The 25,981-nt window shown below is 40.5% G+C and overlaps 1 protein-coding gene across 10 annotated transcripts in view; it reads left to right on the plus strand.

Moving 5' to 3' along the window:
• The window catches only part of kiaa0586 (KIAA0586 ortholog), a 530,738-nt gene that overhangs the window by 395,946 nt on the left and 108,811 nt on the right, over window positions 1–25,981 (plus strand). For all 10 annotated transcript variants that reach the window (XR_006312780.2, XM_043697765.2, XM_087989896.1 and 7 more), the window contains 5 exons: window positions 3,290–3,483; window positions 3,604–3,722; window positions 6,727–6,911; window positions 10,406–10,580; window positions 13,728–13,974. Coding sequence is in view for 9 of the 10 variants with exons in the window: in XM_043697765.2 (XP_043553700.2) it covers window positions 3,290–3,483; window positions 3,604–3,722; window positions 6,727–6,911; window positions 10,406–10,580; window positions 13,728–13,974 (920 nt within the window). In the remaining variant the exon portion in view is untranslated. The remainder of the gene's footprint in view (window positions 1–3,289; window positions 3,484–3,603; window positions 3,723–6,726; window positions 6,912–10,405; window positions 10,581–13,727; window positions 13,975–25,981) is intronic.

Here is a 25,981-nt window from a genome sequence, read left to right on the forward strand (position 1 = left end):
GCCATGGTGAGATTGGTTGTGGAGATACATTAAATCCAGCAGGATTCCCGTCTCTTGCCTGGTTAAGTCCACAGTGTCAATGCTTGCAAATAGCATTGCTACAATGTCGCCAACTACAGCTCTAAAGGTGGGCATTTGCTTGGGGGAGTAGTATGAGAGCTGTCTTCTTGTCCTGATTCCCTCTTCCACAAGCCCTCTCCTGCCATCACTTGCTTGTCAATTCAATCTTTCTTGTATCCTGGTTCTTGGGTGGATACATTGCTGCCAACAGGCACAACCTCTCTGCCAAGCAATGAAGAGCTGCCAGCATCTGATTGACCAGCAGTTTTCAGTGGCCTTCCCACTCCTGGGCTTCTTATTTCCAGGGAAGGCCTGCCCAGTTGTATGCCTGATTTGGACTTAATGCAACCTGTCTTCCTGAAAAGCTATCGCAGTGCTTTTACTAGCTGTCTAGCTATCTAATGAAACCCCCATCAGCTGCTTTACAGTCTGCCCATTGTCACTGTTATAGAAACTGCTGCCATGTAATAAACAAGGTTGGGGATAATTAAATCCAGTTCATGGTTTGGAATCCTGTCTGTCAACTGTGGCAAGGTGAAACCCAAGCCTGCAACAGCATTTTGCAGCCCTCAAAAAGGAGCAATTCTTAATTTGTTGTACTGTAAGTGCAGCAAAGTCACAATTGAGCCAGGATTTGTTTCAACTATACATATGGTCAGAAATCTGAGAAATACTATTTATGACCTCAGTAGGTTATGTATTTTAATTAGTTCAGTATGCAACGTTTCTCTTCAAGAACAGATGTGACTCAATATGACTTAAATTATGTTCAAAGTTTATTGTTGAAACCATGTTGTAATCACATGATCATTTTCTGCCACATGCTTGGTTTTTCCAATTTTTATGTTGGGGATAAAATTGTCCTGATTAGTTTAAAATATTAATTCAGGTATTTTAATCCTAAAACAACAGCATTTCAGTGTGTTTTGGTAGCACAGGTAATCTTTTTTTCCATAGCACTGCAGCGTCCTTCATAAACTTTAATAAGGCTGTTCTACGGATTACATTTTCCTCTTAAATACATTTATTAATCTGTAGCTCATGCTTTTGGCTCTAAGCCTTTTTTCCATTGCCAGGCCAATAAAGTAAAATGTTGATTCCAAAAAGTACGACACGCATCTAACCAGAAATAACAAAATGCTACACTAGAACCTGAGCTGTGTTTTCCATTTCTGCGCCAGTCAAACCACTTAGGCTTCCAGCACAAAATACAACAGATGCCCTTTCAGTTCACTTCATAACTTCAAAAGCAGCATGCTTGGCACAAAAATGTTTGTCTGGAAGTCTGCCTTGGCATGAGGCCACAGTATAAAAATTGCGCAGACCTCAAGAAAATCCACAGCTCTTGCCAGGAAAGTTGATCTGTGGGTTTCATATGAGCCGTTTAGTGTTTTTCAGTAAAATGTTGCCGAGGCAGTGCTCCTTTTTTGCACAATTGTCCGTTGCAAATTAGACTTGGAGCAAACTATAAATTTTAGCAGATTCTCTCAGTTTTGCTCAACAACAGCAACTTTGTTTGCGAACAAAGAATTTGGCAGTGCGTAAATGTGGAATGCATTGAGATCACGTGATGCACACTGTTCCAGCAGAGTGAGAGTCGTCCACATGTTCGCGGGTGAGATCAGTATTTGAGTCCAACATCATTCAAGCAGTTTGATCTGAGCCCAGCAAGATGTTGTTCAAACGTCATGACTCAGTTACTGCTTTAAAGATTTTTGCTTCAGTTCCCTCTTGTTTGTACAATTTTCTCACTCTTTGCCAACTGCAGTGCTGTGTGTACAATCACTTTCCCTTGCTTCCTCCCACCCCAATCCATGAAATGTGCTCGGCCGCTGTATAAATCCATCCTGTAACGAGTTAAAATGTTCTATGGCAAAGCTATGATATGCTCTCCAAATATAGCTTAATTAAATACACAAAAAAAAACTAGTTGAATTTCCCTTCCTGTCACATGATGTTTCTGTCTAAGTACTTTAGCACAAAGATTCCCAATCTCCCTATGATCTGTGATGCGGATGTTACAACAGAACATTTTTCACTTTAGGAAAAAGTACAGTAGACAGGTGAAATTGTAATACATTTAAAGAAACACAACCATTGTGTAAAGTGTATAATCAGTTATTCTTTCTGATCCTTAGCTTTCTAATTTTTTTGTTTATGCAATTGGGCTAAAAAAAAAACCTATCAGTATATATTTGAGCATGGACTGCTTTGCCTAAGCTCTCTAGTTATGATTTTCATAGAACTAATTGCAATCCGTATATATTCTGCCACAGAATATGCTAAATTATCAGACTCTTAAACAGCCTGGCTCTGGAAAACCCTGAGAGAGAAGGCAAATGTTTCCCTAGCAACCAAACTGTTAACAAAGAATAGCAGATCTGGACCAACCAATCAGAATACTCCTTCAGTCACAGCGTAGTCCAACATTTTTTTCTCTGCATTGAGTAGATGTATGTCATATACTCATCACACATTATTGACTATCACTTTGTCATAGTAAGTCTTCATAAGGGCTGATTACTCCTTCCAATCCTGTCAAGGTCAAATAAATCTGTGACAGAAAGATTGAGATGAAATATATTTTTTCCCCCTTATTGGTTCCCCCACACTTGCCGCAGAACCAATCTGACGGGTATATCCTCAGTTAGCTTCACCAGTTTTAGTGATGGACATTGCATTTCTCCACCCAGAATAGCATATTGCCATCCTAAACATTTCTTTTGGTGGTAATTAACATTGGGGAGAACTGATTTATTCGTTGAGCAAGTGTGGTAGGTATTAAGTAGAAGAGGGCTTCCTCGTCTGTGTTTGCTCTGATGCCATGAGTCTTCATGGAGTCAGGTCTATTTTGAAGACTCCAAAGACCTTCTGCCTCCTATGTTATTCCCCTTGTGCAAATTAGAAGAGATAACATTCCTACACCATACAAGCTGAAGCTGATAGGTAGCTCACTTGGCTTTACAAAACTGCTGAATCTAAATTCCTGTGTTTGTGGCTTGGCTGGGTATCAAAAGTTCTAACCTTTACAAACACCTTTCATACATCCCATAAGAATACACATTGAATCCCAATTCTAATTTTCCATTCAGACATTAAAGATCCAGACAGAATAAGAGCTTTGTTAAGTTATTCTTTCCTGGGACAAATTACGTTGACTATGCTGTAATATAACATAATTGTGTTTCCCTGAGATTCCTCTATTTACCCTTTGTTTTGGTCCAATTAGGATCCAGCGACTGACTTTGAACTTCAAGGATCACCTGAACCCAGTATAGAACTAGAAGGTTTTGCTGAGCCCATCTCTGTTGCTTACAATGGTCCATCATTGCCTCCCTCTGTTCCTATTCATCAAGAAGCTGTTGATATTGTAGACAGAATGATAAAACGTCAGGAATCAATTGAAAACCAGTTGGTTGAGTGGTAGGTGACTTTTCTGAGGTATCTAAATTCTCAGAATTGCAGGCTTGTTATATTTTCAAAGCTTATCTGTATATATGTGTTTTTTTCTGTCATTAAATATTAAAATTCTTATATTAATAGGGTTGAACAAGAGGTCATGTCTCACATCATTAGTCAGATGTATCCCTTACAGTATCAGCCTGTGCCACACAGCAGCCAACCTGAAGATGAGGATAATGGACTACTGGGCTCAGATAATGGTGAGTCTCCAGCCTACTCTATATCTCTCACTATGTTTTTTTGATTGAGAACATCTTTTGTCATATAGTAAAATGTTGAATTCAAAGTACCACTTCAATTCAGGTTTAAGTTTATAATATTCCTATATATTTCAATTGAACAGGACATGACTATATCAGTCGGGATTTTATAAGTTAACCTTAAATTAGTCTTTTCTGAAGGAAAGACCACCTTGCTGTGATTGTCAATTTTATTTGGGCAGAATAGTGGCTCAGTGGTTAGCACTGCTGCCTCACATCACTATGGACCCGGGTTCAATTCCACCCTTGGACATCTGTCTGTGTGGAGTTTGCATGTTTCTCCCTATGTTTGCGTGGGTTTCCTCCAGGTGCTCCATTTTCCTCCCACAGTCCAAAAATATTCAGGGAAGGTGAATTGTCCCTAGTGTCCAGGTGTCGAGGATGTGCAGGCGAGGTGGATTAGCCACAGGAAGTACACGTTACACGGATTTTGGGGGGGGGGGGGGTAGAGGCGGGGTATGATGTGATGCTCTTCGGAGGGTTGGTATGGACTCAATGAGCCGAATGATCTACTTCCACCCTGTAGGGGTTCTATGATTCCAAAGATTCTTTATGACAGGATGACAAGCTTCAGCAACACACCTTTGCAAACCATCGATTGTGAAATGTAGGAGAGTAGACTCTTACACTGCAGATTGTTTTGAATTTCTCCCCTTAGAGAATTCTCTGTTTTCCAAACCATTACTGATTCTGATAGCATGACTGACATTGGTAGTTGAATGCATGGGGATCAGGGATTTAAATGCACATCCTTCTGATTGTGCTGCAACCTGATTGTGTGCTGTTATACATTCTGTCTCCCTTTGTGGCTTTTAACTTTCAACATTATCAATTAATAAACATGCCTTTAAGCTAATACATACCTTTGGTTTAATATTTCTGAAAAAGATGCCAATGCATCCTATGCTTTTTAGGTAAACGGCAACAAAAGCTTGAATTTTCAGAAGGACAGAGGACCTTTCCATTGGAAAATAGCAATGGAGTATGAATCTAGACATCCCAGCCCTGGACATAATTTTTACCATATTCATGGGGGAGGAATAGGGTTGCATTCTAATTTGCACATCCATGGTTCATGTAGACATTGTACAAGTGAAAATGCAGATGCTTCAGGCTGATCTCCTCTTCACTGATGGGATGTTCAAAACAAGTAAGGATGGCAAGTTTCCTTCCCAAAGGACATGAGGTAGCCAGCAGGGTTTTTCAACAATCGTTGGTCAACATTACACTCACTTTTACTCCAGATTTTGACTGAATTTAAATTTCAGTTATGTACTGTAAACTTGATATAAGAAGGTCTAAAGTTGTCAGATCTTGTTAGAAGGGCAGAGTGCCCTTTTGGAGAGCCAGAGTACCCTTTTGGATATTGTTCCAAGTCACTTCTAGAGGAGGTCAGGTGCCCTTTGGGACATGCAATCCCTTTGGGATTGTTAAAAATAGATATGAATATACATTCAAAGTTGATCAAAATTGTCAAGCTTATTAGAAATATCAACACAGCTATCAAAGGGAGCTGCCAAATGAGGTGTCAAGCTATCAAGGCATTTAAAACCTCTAAGTATTTGTGAGGCAATGACACAGTGGTAATGTCTATACTAGTAATCTAGAGCCCCAACTTAATATTCTGAGGTTATGAGTTTGAATCCCACCTTGGCAATTCGTGAAATTTAAATTTATTAAAAATCTTTAAAACAGGTAGTCTAATAGTAATCATCAATTGTTGTAGAAGTCCTTCTGGTTAACTCATGTCCTTCAGGGAAGGAAATCTGCCATCCTTACATGTTTGGTCTATGTGTGACTCACGATCCACAGTAATGTGACTGACTCTTAATTGCCCTCTGAAATGGCTTAGCAAACCATTTAAAAAGCCTCAAATACAAATGAAACTTACTGATCACCTGGTTCCAACCTAGGTACCAAAAACAAAAACAGCAAACTCAGTCCTATCAACCCTGAAAAGTCCTCCTTACTAAATTGAGAGACTGATGTCAAAATTGGAAGGCTGTTCCGCATAGTAATTAAGCAACAGCCTGACATAATGACACTCATGCATCACCATGCTTTGGTATATCATGATCCACTGGCAGGACAGACCCAGCAGAGGTGGCATCACATTTGGGTGGAGGGCCAGGTTTGCCTGAAGGGCCTTGGGGCCAGTAGGAGACATGAGATATCGTGAATGGGGAATGACGAGGGTGTGGAGGAGGAGTGGGAGGCAAGGGCTATATTTTACTCTTGCTTTTTTCTCATTACTTCAACAAACTGCCGTTGTAATGAGGCAGGCCTTCAGCTCGCTCTGCCTCTGCATCCGACAACAGTTTAAAATGTTTACTGTGAATGAGTCAAGCCCTTACACAAAATAAAATAATTTGTTTCAGTGAAATTAGCTTTGGCTTAGAAAGGGTGGACGCTGGGAAGATGTTTCTGTGAGTTGGGGAGACTAGGACCCGTGGGCATAGCCTTAAAATTAGAGGGGGGTCAATTTAGAACGGAAATGAGGAGACATTTCTTCAGCCAGAGAGTGGTGAGCCTATGAATTTATTACCGCGAAGCACAGTGGAGGCCGGGACATTGGGTGTCTTCAAGGCAGAGATTGATAAATTCTTGATCTCGCAAGGAATTAAGGGCTACTGGAAGAGTGCGGGTAAGTGGTGTTGAAGCACCCATCAGCCATGATTAAATGGTGGAGTGGACTTGATGGGCCGAATGGCCTTGCTTCCACTCCTATGTCTTATGGTCTTACAGCCTTCACTTGGAGAGAAAGAGAAAAGTGTTGACCTGTAAAACTAGCACTGGCAGTCATTAAAAATGAACTTATTTTCTGCAGTGTTTTTTATTGAAGTAAGAGATCAGATTTACACAGTATCATACATGAATAGTTATTCTGTGAGGAAAATAATCTATAACTCTATGGGCTAAATGTTATTACTTGTTTCTAAAATAGTTGAATCGGTCAGGGGAGGAAACCTCCAGCTGTTTGTGGATGCAGGCGTTCCAGTGGATACTCAAATCGTTCGACAGCTTGTAGATGAAGCTCTTGCCGAGATTATTGCCATCATGCTAGGCCAGCACCGGAGTGGAAGCAGAAGTCATATCCAAGAACTTGCTCAGAGAGAAACACCTTCACCAGTAAGAAAGTATCCACTTTTACAGAACATTTAGAATGTTGAGCACAGTTATCTTAACACTGTGTCGAAACTTTAATCTCAAATCTAAAGTCATAGAGTCAGATAGCATGGAACCCTTCGATCCAACTCGTCCATGCTGATCAAGTTTCCAAACTAAACTAGTCCCATTTGCCTGTATTTGCCCCATGTCTCTCTCAACCTGTATCTGTCCAAATATATTTTAGATGTTGTAGCTGTACCTGCATCTACCACTTCCTCTAGCAGTTCATTCCACATATGTCCCACCCTCTGTGTGAAAACGTTGCCCCTCAGGTCCCTTTCAAATCTTTACCCCTCTCCCCCACCTTAAACCTGTGTCCTCTAGATTTGAACTTGCCTACTATAGGAAATTGACCTTTGCTGTTCACCTTATCTAAGCCCCTCATAATTTTATAAACCCCTTAACCTCCTCTGCTCCATGGAAAAAATCCTTTGCGTATTCGGTTTTCCTTATAACTGCAACCCTCCAGTCCCATAACATGCTTGTAAATCTTTTCTGTGCCGTTTCCAATTTAACAATATCCTTCCTGTAGCAGGGTGACCAGAACTATACACAGTACTCCTCTGATGGTATGTTATGGGACTGGTACAATCAGATCCGCTTATCATTTGATTTCTCAGCATAACTGCAGAAGACCTGACTTATGTTAGTTCAAAATTGAAGCATTTGTTGTCCGAACTAAGTTGCAGCATCAGGAGTGCAACATTTGTTGTAAGCTATGGATTAGATTATGCTGGTGTTTCAAATGAGCATCTCCTCCCCAAACTATCTAGATTGATTCACAAACCGGATACAATTTTGCTGAGTGCTAAATTTAGGACAGTGCTGGGCTTGTTATTTGTATTATGTAGCAGAGGAAATACACATTTGTAGTTACTGATGCTTGTTTCTCTCCGAATAAATCTGAAATTATTTGTTCATTTGCCTAGTATCCTAAACAGCACAATTAAGTGTTCTTATCAAAAGAATTCCACTGAGTAAATCCCCTCAAAATTATGTTTGTGAATTTTACTATAATTGTCTTAGGAAACTCCTGAATTTTGACGTACCTCTATTTCTGATATTCAATCAGAATAACTATTTCTATACCTAGCATTTTTATGTCATTCCAGTCTCCCCAATGCTAAGAGCATTATTGCACTCAGGAATTACATGGTTTTACAGGATATTGAGTGCTGATCCAGGAGTCAAAATGAAATTGAAATCAAAACAAAAAACTGCTGTTATTTGGGCAATCCTTTCTCAGATTTAGAACCTGCCATGTTAATTATGATTAGTGGTAAATTGTGTTGAATTTAATTGGAGCCTTCAATCAAGAATATTCCTTGAACACCCAGAAGAGAATGTGTATTGCATTATGCAGGAGGTAGAAGAGCTGTATTTATAAAGCAGCATCATTTTTTATCTTCCCATAGTTCCATTTGTGTGATTCAGTTAGGTCACACTGGTAATTTGTGGTTTTGATTAGCCAATTAGTCCTACACTAATAGGATGTTAAAAGTAAACTATAGACTGCATAATAAATTGGCAACAAAAATAGGGGTTCTACAATCGAATAACTTTTTCTGTTGGCTCAGTTTATGACAGTCTTAGTCTGCTTACTACTGATTTTGCACTCTGTGCCTCAGGGAAACTTATTGGCCTTCATTTGACAATTACCCTAGCAACTTCTGTGTGATTGAGAATGGGTTGTGAGGAGTATTACAATCTTGCCATTCATTCCATGCTGCAACATATTGGATAGGTTGGAGATCAGCAAAGAGAGAAACTTTAACTCAAAACTATTTTGAAATGAATCATGTTGTTTTCAACCATAAAACATCAGAAATGTCATAAAGTAGTTAGAATATATTATTTAAAATAGCTAGACTCAATATACAAATCAGTGGAATAAATGTCACGTTTTTTTAAAATCTATCACTGGATGCTCCATGCTCTTTGTTTTTAGTCCAGAGAAGTTGATGGATGCTTTTCTTAATATAATAAAATTAAACAGATGCAGGTATAATCTTGTTTTTCAAAATTAAAATTTAGAAGGCAATCTGATCACCATTTTGGGGAAATTTCTTTCCTAAAAATAACATATTGATATTAATAGATGGAAGATTTATCTGACTATAATCTGAAAGCTCATAAATATTTTGTCATCTTTCTGGTACTTGTTTATACTGAACCTCTTACATTGCAGGCACTCATGCAGTAGGACTAGGATTAATTAGGAGTAAGTGAGGACTGCAGATGCTGGAAATCAGAGGTGAAGAGCATGGTGCTGGAAAAGCACAGCCAGTCAGGCAGCATCTGAGCAGCAGGAGAGTTGACGTTTCGAGCATAAGTCCTTCATCAGGCATGAGGGTCATTCATCAGCCTCATTCCTGATGAAGGGCTTATGCCCAAAATGTGACTCTGCTGCCTGACCAGTTATGCTTTTCCAGCACCGTACTCGTCGACAAGGATTAATTAGTATGTTTTGCGCTAAACAGCTATTTGTTGAAGCATAAAGGATTAAGATACTTCTTTAGTGGCTTGAATATTTATCATTCATGGTCAGAGATTTGTCATGACACATATAACACTGTGTACATTTCTGATTGTTATTATTGAAGAAGAAAAGACTTTGTTTACTTTCAATGTTAAGTGCATTTCATTTTCTTGTTGTAATTGGATTGTAAATTATTTCCCAAACTGTACTGTTTGCTTCACATGTTTTTCTTTGGAAGGTCAGTTTGATAATTCAACAGTTAAATATATCCTACTGAACCACACATAGCGAATGGTCTTAAATTTGATCCTGTATTTGTGGTGAGTTAATCTTTCTTAGTCATTGTGACCACATGGGGTCCACTGTATAAGAGAAGAAAGAAATTAACCATAGTATTCTGTCCTATTTGGATTCAGATCTAATGTCCCTCACAAAAAAAATATAGATGCTGTCTGGTCATGATCATATATTAAAAAAAGTTGTTTGGAAAAGGATTGTTATGTCCACAAAATGTCTCAGCATTAATCATCACCTTCAGGAGGGAAGGATAAGAATATAAACTTCCATCAGAATGGAACAACTCTTTGCACTGTTTTGTTATTGGTAAGTTTTTGGGTTGAGTGAACTACTGTTTCAGATTATGATGAAAACATTCATGCTTGTATAATGTGAAAGAATATGATCTATTATTTCTCAGTTATATTATTCATCTTTTGACAGAAACAAAATATATTCTGATCATAAAAATTAGGTAGATGTAACTAAAACATGTATTTAGTTTGTGAAAATATATTCTTGTAATTAATGCATGGATTAAGGAAATGGCAGATTTAGGATCTTGGCTCCGTGAACATTCTGACAGCAAATAATTTCACTTTGTATAATCTCTTCTCACATATGAGTTGGAGCTTTTGGTTATGCTCACATTAAATCTCCCTGTTTATTTAATTTGCTTGAAATGCTGCCATTCTTGCAGATGATGTTGGTCCCAACACCAGATCCAACCCCACGACACACTCCATCGCCTCCTGTTGGACGTCTGTCCTTAATCCAAACACCAGACGTTACACCCCAAGATTCTGTCGCAGTATCAGAAGAGAAAGAATCAGAACCTGAACCAGAACCAGAACCTTTACTGAAATCATCACCAGGTGAATGGGAACTTCTTTAAACTCAATGTCTGAAAGTGTTTTGAAGCTCCTTAGTGTAAAATTGTACAATAAGAACGCTGTAATTTTTGCTAACATTAGATCAGACTCCAGCACACTTTATGTTATGTCATGAGATAAACTTGAAAATTATTGTACTAGTCACAAGAAGTTTCATTTATGCAACACCTTTAATAAACTATCCAAGGCGTTTCACAGGGCATTGTGAAGAGGTGAGAGGGGTAGGTTTTAAGGCAATCCTCAAAGGAAATAGACAGATAGTCAGGGAGAGCTTTATGAAAAATAAGTCTAGGGCCTATGCAACTGAAGGCATGATCTCAAATGATGCAGCAATTAAATTCAGGGATGTTCAAGTGACCTGAATTGAATGAGCACGAGAGAATAGACTTTTTTTCATGGAGACTGAATTCACTGGTTTCAGTCTTCTCACAAGTTAATTAGAGAATACGTCTGCTACTCCAGTACTGGATGTCAGATAAACAGCATGATAATTTAGCAACAGTAGGGAGTTGAGGAGCTCGTGGGAAAATAGAGCTAAATGTGATCAACTTACATGTGAAAACTAGCACTGTGTATTCAGATAATGTTGCCAAGCAGCAGCATGTGGATGAGAAATAGGAGAGGGCCAAAAAACAGACTTAAGGTCATGGTGCAGGAACAAGAACAGAAGCCTTCGTAAACGACTCTGGTTTCAATAATATAATTAAGAATGGATCCAAGTGAGATCAGTCACACCCAGTTGGATGATAGTGGAGAAGTATTGGAGGAAAGAGTATGGCAGACCTTGTCAAGGCTGCAGGCAGAGAAGAGAAATTTTAATTTAGTCGGTCACATGGATGTCATTTCTGACTTTGGTGAGAACTATGTTGTAACTGTAGCAGTTCGGAAACCTGATTGGAGAGATTGTAGTTGAAACTTTATTGCTGGAACAGCACAGCAGGTCAGGCAGCATCCAGGGAACATGAGATTCGACGTTTCGGGCACAGGCCCTTCACATTCCTGAAGAAGGGCCTGTGCCCGAAACGTCGAATTGTTCCAGCAATAAAGTTTCAACTTCGATCTCTAGCATCTGCAGACCTCACTTTCTCCTCCTGATTGGAGAGATTAAAATGCAGAGTTTTGGGAAAGATTAATACGAATTTGGAAGATAACCATATATTCGGGATTTTTGGAGAGGCAAGGGAGGATGGAGACTAGGTGATAGACTACTGGTGATTGTTTGATCAAGTACTTTTTCAGGAGAGGCAAAATGTTAGCAGTTTTGATGGAGAATGGCAGTTCTTAGGGGGAGAGAGCTGTTGAACAGGATCAGCTAACATGGACTGGAAGGGAAATTGTGCAGTCAACAATTTACTGAGATAGGATTAATGATTAATTATTGGACAACAGTGCCTTGTTTGTCATTCTGCTTTCTCTTGGTGACATTATTAGCCTCATTTTAATTGTTCACTGACATTGTGAAGGCGCAACTTCTCTTATGACAAGATTGAACCTAATATTCTAAGATGGTGTGGCAAGGTGGGGGAAGACCAGAAAGTAATGTTGTGTTCTTTCCACACATCCATATGTTAACAAAACAAATCACTATTTGAAGATAAGTGTAAACAGAATTAGTGAGAAGGTTAGAAACTGCTTGTGTACACAGAGTGTGTTTAAAATGTAGAATTTTCCAGCACAAATCATTGATGAAGCAAAGTCCATAAATTATTTTGAAAGGTCTTCAATAAAAATGAACATTAAAAGCAATGGCAAATAAACAGGAGAATGAAATTAGATCATGTGGCTTTTCTAGAGAAAATCTCTGGCATAGAATTTAGCTAAATGACCTTCATCTGTACTGTTTCATTTTTTGAGTCTGCAGTTAAATTTAATTTAATTGAAGACAGGTTTTGTAGGTTTTGAACATAACTTTTCCCAAAACATTGAATTCTGCTGTATTAAATTTTGGAAAGGGTAATATAGGAGCATTGTTTATTTGTACAGTAAGTAGTTACTCCATCGAGTAGACTAGTGATTATTCTCATCAGTAGGTTCCCAATAAGCTTGTGAGTTTGTCTGAATTCCATGAAAGCACCAAATAGAGTAAAGGTGCTTCAAAGGAAGAAAAGGTAGGAATGCGGGCCATTCCATGACTGAGAGAGGGGCTGAGTATGGGAGCAACATCACACACCTTCCTCTTCTACAGATGCAAAAGAAGTAAGTAAATAATTTCAGAATGGACATTTAGATAAATGATAGGAATGGAAGTGTTCCTTCTCCAATTAAAAATAATACTAATATGCAGGAATCTTCTTTCATTGGGCTTTCTCTAACCAATTTCGTATGACAAAAATTGAAAAGGTGTCATTAAGTTAGTGAGTAGACTGTTGATATAAATTTTTACACTCATTCTCGGAACGATATATCAGACATGGAGAGAAGGTTAGTGACAGTTTAGCAGCATGAGACTGGGGTGTGGGTACTTCTTTTCAAATCAACCAATTTTTCTAAACAATCTGTTTAGAAATGTTACTACACATCCCTTGAGCAGTTAGACTTGAACCTGAATCTCTCGATCCAGGAATAGGAACATGACCTCTAAGCCATAAGAAGGCCCTGGGGTGTGGGTACTTCTTTTATTTAACCTGTTTTTCGAATTAGCGTGTTCAGAGATGTTATTACATACCTCTGGAGTAGTTGGGACTTGAATCTTGGTCTCTTAGTCCAGGAATAGGGGCAATACCATTGTGCCATAAGAGGACCCTGAGGTGTGGGTAGTTAACGAGGAAGGGACATTGGGCAAACATGAGTCATTTTCTCTGGGAGATGATCTGTCTGATATGTTAATGAGGGAATTGAAAAGGTAATTGAGGAATTTGCTTAATTCTGGTAGAGTAATTAGAAGCTAGGAAAAATTATCTTCATTTTAAAACTAGAATTGATAAATGTGAACCCTGAGAAATTTCTTCATAAATATTTGAAGTTGTAGAAAATACTGCATCGGCAGATCATAGAAGATGAGTTAATTAAGATATTTATTAGTAGCAGATACTAAATGGTGTGGTAGGTTTGATGGTTCAAAGGCATTTTTCCTAATCTTGTCCTCCTTTGTTGTGTCTATTATAAATAACAATAATATTTGTAATTCAGTTTTAGATGCTGCAGGACTAGCATCTCCAGGAAAATCAAGTCCTATTGGTACTCCTGTTGCCACACCATTCTGTACACCCTCAAGAGTGTCAACGCCATCACCAGTAACAGAACCCATCTCTGAGAAGATAAAGAATGCAAGCTTCATGCTTTCACAGCTTCCAAACCCCTGGGGAGATGTAGAGCTCCCTCTGGAGGAAGAAAATCCCAGCTCATTTCAAGAAGCAACACGACAGGCAAGAGCTATGTAAGTGATCTATTACACAGTGAATATATAATGTCAACCAACTGCAGTTTCTAATGTAAACAATTAACATGTCAAATCTTATTTCTGCCCTGTTACCACTCTGTGCACTTTTTGCGATAATGCCATCAAATCAAATGGGCATTCTATAAAATGTTACAATTCAGGCAGTATCCACGAAATTTTACAATAAAATAAAATAGGTTTATTTGAAACTTTTGGAGTGCAGCCCCTTGGTCAGATGAAGTTCACCTGATGAAGGAGCAGCACTCCGAAAGCTTGTGATTTCAAATAAACCTGTTGGACTATAATCAGGTGTCATGTGACTTCTGACCTTGTCCATCCCAGTCCAACACTGACACCTCCACATATAAAATAAGCATGAGAGTAGCAAATTGCTGGACCTTCAAAAAAAAGACAATTAATATAGTACATCCATGTTGAGCAGTAAGGGTACTGATCGACATAGGAAGACATCTTTTGTTAATTAATATAAACATGCAAATCACACGCCACAGAGAAAGGCCAATCGGCCAATCATGTTTATACAAGCCACAGAAGAACTATTTAGCCTAATACCTATTTCCAGCTCTTAACCCTAGTCCTGTAGGTTATGACATTTATGTGCACGTACGGGTGTTTCTTAAATGTATTGAGGGTTTCACATTCAATCATCCTTTCAGGCAGTGAGTGCGTCATTTGGGTAAAGAAGTTTTCCTCAAGTCCCTGTAATCCTTCAACAATGTACATTGACATCTTTGCTGATGGAAATTGATTCTTGTTATTCACACTACCTAGGCCTCTTATAATCTTATGTACTTCAATTTAATCTCCTTTGTCCCCCATTGTACCAAAGAAAGTAGCTTCAGCATACTAAGTCTTTCCATATAGCTAAATTCCTCAGTCTTGGCAACATCGTCGTTAATCTCCTCTGCTGTTGCCTCACAACCTTCCTGTAATGTGATGACCAGAACGCTACACAGTGTTTGAACTACATTAAATCAAAGGGAAGACAAGCATTCTCAGCAAAAGGTAGAGAGATTTGAAGGACTTATCCAAAACCTGGTCAATACAGTGTGTTTCAAGGATGGTTCGAATGCTGGTGTGTGACAGAGTTGGATGGGTTTAGCAAAGAAAATTCTTAGCATGAAAGTCAGTTCGCGAATTTTAATAAGATTTGTAGCTCAGGTTGAGGTGCTGGTTGAACTGGAAGGTTCATTTTCAGATGTTTCGTCACCATATGAGGTAACATCTTCAATGAGCCTCCGAATGAAGCATGCGTGGTGTAGCTCGCTTTCTATTTATATGTTTGAGTTTCCTTGGGTTGGTGATGTCATTTCCTGTGGTGACATCATTTACTTTGATGATGTAATTTCCTGTTCTTTTTCTCGGGCGGGGTGTGGTAAATGGGGTCCAAGTCAATGTGTTTTTTGATAGAGTTCCGGATGGTGTATGTCTGTAACCATCCTTTGAAGCATCACCAGTGCTTCATTTGGAGGCTCACTGAAGATGTTACCTAGTGTGGTTATGAAACTTCTGAAAATGAACCTTCCAACTCAGTGAGCAAACCTACATCCATAAAGGTCAGTCGCCTGACTGTATAGTATTTTAAAAGGAGCCAATTTTACCCGTCTTTCCTGAATTAACAATGAGTTTATTATTTACAAAATGTGTAAAGACTTAATAATACAACTGATGTACACACAGATTATAAATAATAGGTATGTCTAGAAAGATAAAAGTAGAAACAAGATATATGGATCAGTCACTGAATTATTTGTGAAAAGCAGAAAAATGTGGCAAATCATGTCTGACGAACTTGATTGTGCTTTTTGAAGAAGTAACAGAGGATTGATGAGGGCAGAGCGGTAGACGTGATCTATATGGACTTCAGTAAGGCATTCGATAAGGGAGATTGGTTGGCAAGGTTAGATCTCATGGAATACAGGGAGAACTAGCCATTTGGATACAGAACTGGCTCAAAGATAGAAGATAGAGGGTGGTGGTGGAAGGTTGTTTTTCAGACTAGAGGCCTGTGACCAGCGGAGTGTCAAAAGGATCGGTGCTGGGTCCACTACTTTTTGTCATTTATATAAATGATTTGGATGTGAGCATAAGAGGTATAGTTAGTATGTTTGCAGATAACATCATAATTAAAGGTGTGATGGACTGCGAAGAAAGTTACTTCAGATTAGAACAGGATCTTGATCAGATGAGCCAATGGGCTGAGGAATGGCAGATGGAGTTTAATTTAGATAAATGCGAGGTGCTGTATTTTGGGAATGTAAATCTTAGCAGGACTTGTACACTTAATGGTAAAGTCCCAGGGAGTGTTGCTGAACAACAAAACTTTGGAGTGCAGGTTCATAGCTCCTTGAAAGTGGAGTCACAGGTAGCTAGGAGAGTGAAAAAGGCTTCTGGTATGCTTTCCTTTATTGGTCAGAATATTGAGTACAGGAGTTGGGAGGCCATGTTGCGGCTGTACAGGACATTGGTTAGGCCACTGTTGGAATACTGTGTGCAATTCTGGTCTTCCTATTGGAAGAATGTTGTGAAACTTGAAAAGGTTCAGAAAAGATTTACAAGGATGTTGCCAGGGTTGGAGGCTTTTGAGCTATAGGGAGAGGTTGAATAGGCTGGGGCTGTTTTTCTTGGAGTGTCGGAGGCTGAGGGGTGACTTTATAGAGGTTTATAAAATCATGGATAGGATAAATAGATGGGGAGTACAGAACTAGAGGGCATAGGTTTAGGGTGAAGGGGAAAGATATAAAAGAGACCTAAGGAGCAACATTTTTAAGCAGAGCGTGATGCGTGTATGGAATGAGCGGTCAGAGGAAGTGGTGGTGGCTCATAAAATTGCAACATTTCAAAGGCATCTGGATGGGTATATGAATAGGAAGGGTTTGGAGGGATATGGCCCCGGTGCTGGCAGGTGGGACTAGATTGGGTCAGGATATCTGGTCGGCATGGACAAGTTGGACCGGCGGGTCTGTTTCCGTACTGTACATCTCTATGACTCTAACTGAATGTGTGGCCATTTTTGTGGAGATTGATATTGATATGATGTGGCGGTGCTGGTGTCAGACTGGGTTGGACATGGTCAGAAATCCTACATTACCAGATTACAGTCCAACAAGTTTATTGATGTAACACGTTTTTGAAGAGCTACTCCTTTGTCAGGTGAAGTGGAGAGAAGCACAGGCACAGAACAAATAGGTGGAGAGATCAAAAAACAGTAGAAATGGGGTGAGTTGAGTGTCAACAGGCTAATTAACAGGCCTTTGCAAGTGATCATAAGTGTCAGACGGTGTGAATAAAGTGTCAACAGCTGAATAACAAGTGAAGGGATGACCTATGATCCAATTAATTGAAGCAGAGAGATAATTACAAAAAATTAAAGAAAGATGGTGCTAGAATCAAGGCATGCTGAGGGTTTCATCAAAGTATGAAGTAATCCAAAACTGTCCAAACTAATTAAGGGAGGCAGATGATAACATGTTAGCAAGGTGATGGTGTCAAAACAGAACAGCAAGGAAGATTTTACAAATACAGAACAGTATGGTGGGGTTACGTGTAGCATGACATGAACCCAAGACATGAAGTTGTTTCGTGTGTATGGAACTTGGCTATCAGTTTCTGCTAGGCGATTCTGCATTGTTGTGTACCTTGAAGGCTACCTTACAGGAAGCTTACCTGAAGATTGGAGGCTGGAAATCCTTGGCTTTTGAAGTGTTCCCTGACTGGGAGGGAATATTCCTGTCTGGAGATTATTATGAGGTGTCCATTCACCCGTTGTCATAGTGAATGCATGGTCTTGCCAATATATCATGCCTTAGGGTATCTTGCCTGCAGCTTATGAGGTAGACATCATTGACCGATTCACATGAGTACTTGCCGTGTTGGGTGGTGTCAAGAGAGTGGTGCTGAAAAAGCACTGCAGGTCAGGCAGCATCCAAGGAGCAGGAGAATCAACGTTTCGGGCATAAGCCCTTCATCAGGAACCCACATGTTGTTGATCTGACATCACTTGCAGAGGTTGCCGTGGCAGGGTTGTGTGGAATTGTGGTCACGGTTGTCCTGAAGGCTGCGTATGAACAATGGTCTGTTTAAGGTTTAGCAGTTTTTTGAAGGCAAGAAATGAAGGCATAGGGCAGACCTTGGTGAGATGTTCGTCGTCATCAATGACATGTTGAAGAACATGCCCTTCTCCACTCTGGGGAAATACTGGACAATGAAGGGTACTTGATCAGTCGTATCTTGTGTCTGTGTTATGAGGAGGTTATTATAGTTTTTCACTGTGGCACATTGGAACTGGCGATTGATGCGTTGAGCATTGTATCCCGTTCTTATGAAGGTGTCTTTTAGCATCTTTAGGTATCCGTCTTTAGATCCTGTGTATACACCGAGCTTGTCCATTGGACATGGCTACTTTTACATGTTTTGGGTGGAAACTAAAGTGCAACACCGTGAGGTTATCCGTGGACTTGCAGTAGAGTGAGGTACTGAGGTGTCCGTCCTTGTTGGAGATGCATGTGTTTAAGAATGAGCCTGATTCTGAAGAGTAGTCCATGATGAGTCTGATGGTGGGATGAAACTTGTTGATATTGTTGTGTAGTCATTTCGGTGATTCTTTGCCATGAGTCCAAAAGAATGAAATGTTGTCAATGTATTTGGTGAATAGCATTGGTTGAAGGTTCTTATAGCAAAGAAATCTGGCTCGAACTTGTGCATGAACATGTTGGCATATTGGGATGCAAGTTTGGTCCCTATGGCTGTTCTGTGTACCTGGATGAAGAGTTGGTTGTCAAATGTGAAGACATTGTAGTCAAGAATTAAGCTGGTGAGTTGCAGGATGACATCTGGAAATTGGCAATTGTTGGTGTTGAGCACTGAGGATGTTGCAGAAATGCTATAATCGTGGGGGATGCTGGTGTAGAGTGCCGAAATGTTCATTGTGACGGGGAATGTTCCTGGTTCAACTGGTCAGTAGGTGCTGAGTTTCTGTTAGAAGTCTGTAGTGTTGCAACAGAAGCGCATCTCTTGACGGCTTGAGCATACATGTCAAGCCTAGGGCAGCGGCCTTCCAGAGGGGTCCAATTTGACTCTTTTTTTTCTTTGATCACTGTACTATAGATCTGTCTGTTGACTTGTTATGATTTCATTAGTTTGTACAGTTTTGGATTACTTGATACTTTGGTTAGACCCTCTGCATGCGACTCCTATACCTATCATGATATTCCAGCCACTTGTTTTGTTTCCAGCACCATCTTATTTTTAATTTTTGCAATTATCTCTCTGCCTCAATTAATTGGATCATAGGTCATCCCTTCACTTGCTATTCATTGGAATTGCATGTTGAAAAAATGACCACAGTGCTTTTGGGTGCTGATCTGTGGTCATGACACTTTTCCCACATGAAGAATTAAGTTAGGTTTATTCTTATTTAATTGCAAAGGATAAAGTAAAATAAACATACATTACAACACGTTCTCTCATTCTCTGACAGACAAACAGACACACACACACACTCTCTCTCACTCAACCACTCACCCACCCACTCACCCACTCACTCTAACACATGCACTTAGCTTTGGTCCGAACCAGGCTTCTCTAACTTTTTGTCAGGGTATCTGCAAACACATTTGATTTCCCAGCAAGAAGGTTTTTAAGTGGTGCAACTGAAGGATCAAACTCCAACAAAATAAATTCTGGACCTTAAACCTTTATAACAGTGCTGGGAAGGCAGCAGTGTAGTGGTAAGGGTGCTGGATTAATAATCTACAGACCAAAGTAATGCTCTGGGGCCTCAGATTTGAATCACACTGCTGCAGATGGTGAATTTGAAACTTTGCAATTGAAACTTTCAAGGTAAATCTAAAGTTTCCAGAATCCTACTAGATCAAAGAACTGCTTTCTCATCAAACTGAGGGTTCCCACACCAAAGGGGAGGGGCTAAGAAGGAGACTCCTATATGATAACCTGGGAATTGAACACATGCTGTTGGCATCATGCTGCATCGCAAACCAGCTATACAGACAACTGAGCCAACTTACACTCTGTTGAAAATTTGATCACTACCAATAAAATCATTATTGATTGGCATAAAAATACATTTCATTCACTAATGTCACTTATGTAGGTCTGGCCTATATGTGACACCAGATACCAATGTCAGTGACTCTTGACTGCCCTCTGAAATAGTCTAGCAAGCCACTTATTTGTAACAGCCTCTTAAAAAGTCTCAGAAAAAGAGTGAAACCGGATTGATCAGCTGGCAGTGTCTTAAGACAATGGCTAAACCCAGTACTGTTAACACTGCAAAGTCATCCTGACCAATATCTGAAGGTGCCAAAATTGCATAAGCTGTCTCATTGGCCAGTCAAGCAGCCTAATAAAGTCATAATAACAGAATCATACCTTGCAGAAATTGTCCAAGAGGACACCAAATCCATCCTTGGGTATGCTGGGTCCAGCCAGCAGGCTAGACCCAGCAGAGGAGGTGACATTTGGGAGGGAATATCCTTTGTAGTCATCAAATTGACCCTGAGCCCCATGATGACTCACATCATGAGGACAAACCTGTTGGTACTGCCAGGAGAAGCACTAGCCATGCCTGAAAATGAAATATCAATCTGGTGAAATTCGGCCTACTTTTGTGCTACTTAGATCTAAACACTTCAGTCCTACAATATTTATTTGTGAATGGTAGTGGACAATTGAAGAATTCACTGGATGAGAATAAATATCCTGCATAGATATGCTCACACTCCATGATGGGGGAGCCCAGCCTTTCAATGCAACAATCTTCAAACAGAAGCACTGAGTAGATGATCCATCTTGGCCTCCTCAAAAAGTCTGCGGCATCCAGATGCCAGTCTTCAGCCAATTTGATTCACTCCGTGCAATATCAAGAAAGGGTAGGAAGCATTGAATACTGCAAAAGCTGTGGGACCTGACAACAGTTTACCAATCACACTGAAGATGTGCTCCAGAATTTGTCATGCCCCTAACCAAGCTGATGCAGTGCAACTACAACACTGGCATCAACCTGACAATGTGGAAAATTGCCCAGGAATTTTTGTTACAACATGGAAAATTGGAGCTAATCAAGCCCAGCCATTTTCCGCCCCATCAGTCTGTACTGGATCGTCAGTGAATTGATGGAAGGTGACATTATAGAACATAGAATATTACAGCGCAGTACAGGCCCTTCAGCCCTCGATGTTGCACCAACCTGTGGAACCAATCTGAAGTCTAACTATCCTACACTATTTCATTTTCATCCATATGTCTTTCCAATGACCATTTAAATGCCCTTAAAGTTGGCAAGTCTACTACTGTTGCAGGCAGTGCGTTCCACGCCCCTACTATTCCCTGAGTAAAGAAACTATCTCTGACATCTGTCCTATATCTATCACCCCTCAATTTAAAGCTATATCCTCTCATGCTAGCCATCATCATCTGAGGAAAAAGATTCTCACTGTCCACCCTATCTAACCCTCTGATTATCTTGTATGTCTTAACTAAGGCACCTCTCAACCTTCTTCTCTCTAACGAAAACAGCCTCAAGTCCCTCAGCCTCTGCTCATAAAACTTTCCCTCCATACCAGGCAACATCCTAGTAAATCTCCTCTGAACCATCTCCAAAACATCCACATCCTTCCTATAATGCAGTGACCAGAACTATATGCAATGCTCCAAGTGTGGCCGCACCAGAGTTTTGTACAGCAGCAGCATGACCACGTGGCTCCGAAACTCAATCCCTCTACTAATAGAAGCTAAACACCGTATGCCTTTTTAACAAGGAGAAAGTGAGGACTGCAGATGCTGGAGATCATAGCTGAAAATGTGTTGCTGGTAAGGCGCAGCAGGTCAGGCAGCATCCAAGGAGCAGGAGAATCGATGTTTCGGGCATGAGCCTGAAGAACATGGCTGAAGAAGGGCTCATGCCCGAAATGTCGATTCTCCTGCTCCTTGGATGCTGCCTGACCTGCTGCGCTTTTCCAGCAACACATTTTCAGCTGCCTTTTTAACAACCCTATCAATCTGGTTGGCAACTTTAAGGGATCTATGTACATGGACAATGAGATCTCTCTGCTCATCCACACTACCAAGAATCTTACCGTTAGCCCAGTACTCTTTATTCCTGTTGCTCCTTCCAAAGCGAATCACCTCACATTTTTCTGCATTAAACTCCATTTGCCATGCCTTAGCCCAGCTCTGTAGCTTACCTATGTCCCTCTGTAACCTGCAACATCCTTCAGCACTATCCGCAACTCCACAAGTTGTGTGGAGTAGTGTCATCTGCAAATTTACTAACCCATCCTTCTCTGCCCTCATCCAGTTCATTTATATAAATGATAAATAACACTGGACCCAAAACAGATCCTTGTGGTACACCATTAGTAACTGAACTCCAGGATGAATATTTCCCATCAACTACCACCCTCTGTCTGCTTTCAGCCAGCCAATTCCTGATTCAAACCGCTAAATCACCCTCAATCCCCTGCCTCTGTATTTTGTGCAATAGCCTACCGTGGGGAACCTTGTCAAACACCTTACTGAAATCCATATACATAACAGCAACTGCTTTACCCTCATCCACCTGTTTGGTCACTATCTCAAAGAACTCAATAAGATTTGTGAGGCACGACCTACCTTTCACAAAAACGTGTTGACTATCCCCAATCAACCTATTCCTCTCTCGATGATTCTAAATCGTATCTCTTATAACCTTTTCCAACACTTTACCCACAGCTGAAGTAAGGCTCACCGGTCTATAATTACCAGGTTGTCTCTACTCCTCTTCTTGAACAAGAGGACAACATTTGCTATCCTCTAGTCTTCTGGCACTATTCCTGTAGACAATGATTACATAAAGAACAAAGCCAAAGGCTCTGCAATCTCCTCCCTGGCTTCCCAGAGAATTCTCAGATAAATCCCATCCAGCTCAGGGGACTTAGCAATTCCGGAAAGTGTGAAAATAGATAACACCCTCTTCCTTGCAAACATCAAACCCATCTAGTCTAATAGCAGGTATCTCAGTACTGTCCAAGTGTGGCCGCACCTCGACAACATTGTCTTTTTCCAGTGTGAATACTGACGAAAAATATTCATTTAGTGCTTCTGTATCTCCTCAGGCTCCATGCGCAACTTCCCACTATATCTTTCCAAGTCATTCTTTTATTCCTGATATAGCTATGGAAAGCTTTAAGATTTTCCTTGATCCTACCTGCCAACGACTTCTCATGTCCCCTCATTAACAGTGCTTTAAAGCTGTGCTCGATTAGCAACAAACTGCTCACTGATGCTCAGTTTGGGTTCTGCCAGGGTCAGAGTTCCTGACCTTATTCTAGCCTTAGTTCAAACATATGTTTGAAACATCTGAAGTTCAATAGTGAGATAACTGCCCTTGATATTAAAGCTGCATTTGCCGGAACGTGGTGTCAAGTTCCAGCAATAGAAATCAATAGGAATTGGGCGATGACTCTTTGCGAGTTAGAGTCATACTTTCACAAGTATGGCACAAAGGAAAGATGGTTTGATTATCAGAGATCAATCACTTCAGCCCCTGGACATCTCTGCAGGTGTTCCTCAGGGTAGTGCCCTAGACACATCTTCAGCTGCTTCATCAATGACCTTCGTCCATCATAAGATCAGAAATTGAGATGTTCTCCAATGATTACACAATGTTCGCCAATTGCAACTCATCAGATTTGGAAGCAGTCCATGCCCAAATACAGCAAGAGCTGGATAATGTTCAAGATTAGGATGAGAATAGCAAATAATTATTCCTGCCACACCAGTGTCAGGCAATGCCTATCTCCAACAAGACAGAATCAAACCATTGTCACCTTGAAATTTAATGACATCCTGGGGTTTACCATTAATCAGAAACTGATTTAGACAAGCAATGTAAAAACTGTGGCTACAAGAGCAGGACAGAGTCTAGGAATTCTGCAATGCATAGCTCACCTTATTCCCTAAAGCCTGTCCACCATCTACAAGGCATAATTCAGGATTGTGATGGAATACCCCCACTTTTATGGATGGGTGCAGCTCCAACAACACTCAAGAAGCTTGACACCATCCAGAGCAAAGCACCCCACTTGTTTGGCACCATAACCACAATCATTCACTCCCTCCACCTCTAACACTCAGCAGGAACAATGTGTAACATCTACAAGATGCACTACAAGCATTTTCCAAGGTTCCTTAGGACTTTCCAAACCATGCCCTTTTCCTTCTAGATGGGTGTGGTCAACAGACATGGGAACACTTCCATCTGTAAGCTCCTCTCTAATCTACTCACTACCCTGACTTCAAAATATATTGCCATTCTTTCAGTGTCACTGGGTCAAAATCCTGGAACTTTCTCTCTTCTGGGATAGTGGGTCTACCTACAGCAATGGACTGCAGCGGTTCAAGAAGTCAGCTCACCACCGCCTTCTCAAGGGCAGTACGAATAGGCAATAAATTCTTGAGCCTCGCCAGCAATACCAACATCCCGTGAATGAATAAAAACATTTACTGGTTTGTGTTCAGTAAGGACTTTGGTCTCTGTACCCATTTCAGACATCCCAAAGTGTGAGTCAGTAATAAACCGAGGGCTTCCTTCTCCACTGTAGAGTCTCAATAAAATGAAGACTTGTTTTGAAGACATATCCAATTGATGTGTCTCTCTTCCGTTTTGTCTTTCTGAAGGAGAACTGTCCCTACTCTGAGGTTACTCACTTAATTGGCTGTTTCAGACATTTGGAGCTGCAAACGTAGGCTCACTTGTTAAAATGACCTTCAGCTTTTCAAAGACAGTTTACATTTCGGAATGCAGACTACCTTTTTTTTCCTGTAGTAGTGGTGCAACTGCTGTTCCGACATTTGGGATGAATTATCCATAGAGTCCACATATTCCCAAGAACCTCATGATTTCCTGTTTAGTTGTGGGAATGGGGAACTGGGCTAATGCTCTTACTTTTGCAGCCTTGAGCAGTACTTACCCTTGATCCACAAGCTATCATACATAGGTCACTTGGGCAGTCACTCATTAAGAGATTGACCACAAGGCCAACTGACTGTATATTCAGAACAGGGCTGTGAGTTGCTCCAAGTGCTCTTCCCAGTTGTCACTGTACCTTAGCAATTTGTCTAGTTACACTACACAATTCAATAAGCCTGCCACTATTCTGGTTCATCAGCCTACGAAAGGTGGTGCAGACATTCTTTGAGGCCAAATAGCATGATGCAATACTAATATAACCTGTTAGGAGTTACGAAAGCCAAGATCTCCTTTGCATTGACAGTCAAGGGAACCTAACAGCGCCCCTTGAGTCAACCTATCTTGGTAATGTATGAGGTTTCACCTCCTCTATCCAGGCAGTCTTTAGAGCTGGAAATAAAATTTGAACCCTGTTCCGACTGGATCTCGATGCGCGACCACATCAAGTAAATAATTGGATCAATTCCTTCACTGCTTATATGGCACATATAGAACTGGGGACAGCTGCAGAGAAACAGGTGGTCATGTCCAGGCTTTCATGGTGACCCTCTTTTGTTTTGGGAGGGGTCCTACACAGTCCACTAACACCTTGCTGAATTGTTCCCCAAAAGCCAGCATGGAAACTTTAGGTGCTGGTCTTATTGAGAGTTTGAGTTTCCCACAACTGGTTAAGTGTGGCAGGCTCTGCAAAACCTTACTATATCCCTGTGGAGCTGTGGCCAGTAACAATGCTGGCTGGCGAAGGCATGGTTTTGAATAAAACAACATGGAATCTCATGAACCAGCTACAATATTCCCCTACAGTACCCAAGTAGCACTGCTACCTAGTGGATCACTCTCCACTCCTCGTTAAAAGGTATGTGAGAGGGTCTCCATTTCCTCATCAGCACCTCATTTTTAATATCACAGCATTCAGAAACAAATTCTGCCCCAGCTTTAGTGTGAGTAATTTGATTTAGTATTTTTAAGAGTGGGTCAGCTTGTTGGGATACTACCTTGTGAGTTCTGTTTTTA

This window comes from Chiloscyllium plagiosum, unplaced genomic scaffold (genome assembly GCF_037043375.1).
Source record: "Chiloscyllium plagiosum isolate Xiang-an unplaced genomic scaffold, Cpla_swu_hap1 HiC_scaffold_8, whole genome shotgun sequence".
Taxonomy (NCBI): Eukaryota; Metazoa; Chordata; class Chondrichthyes; order Orectolobiformes; family Hemiscylliidae; genus Chiloscyllium; species Chiloscyllium plagiosum.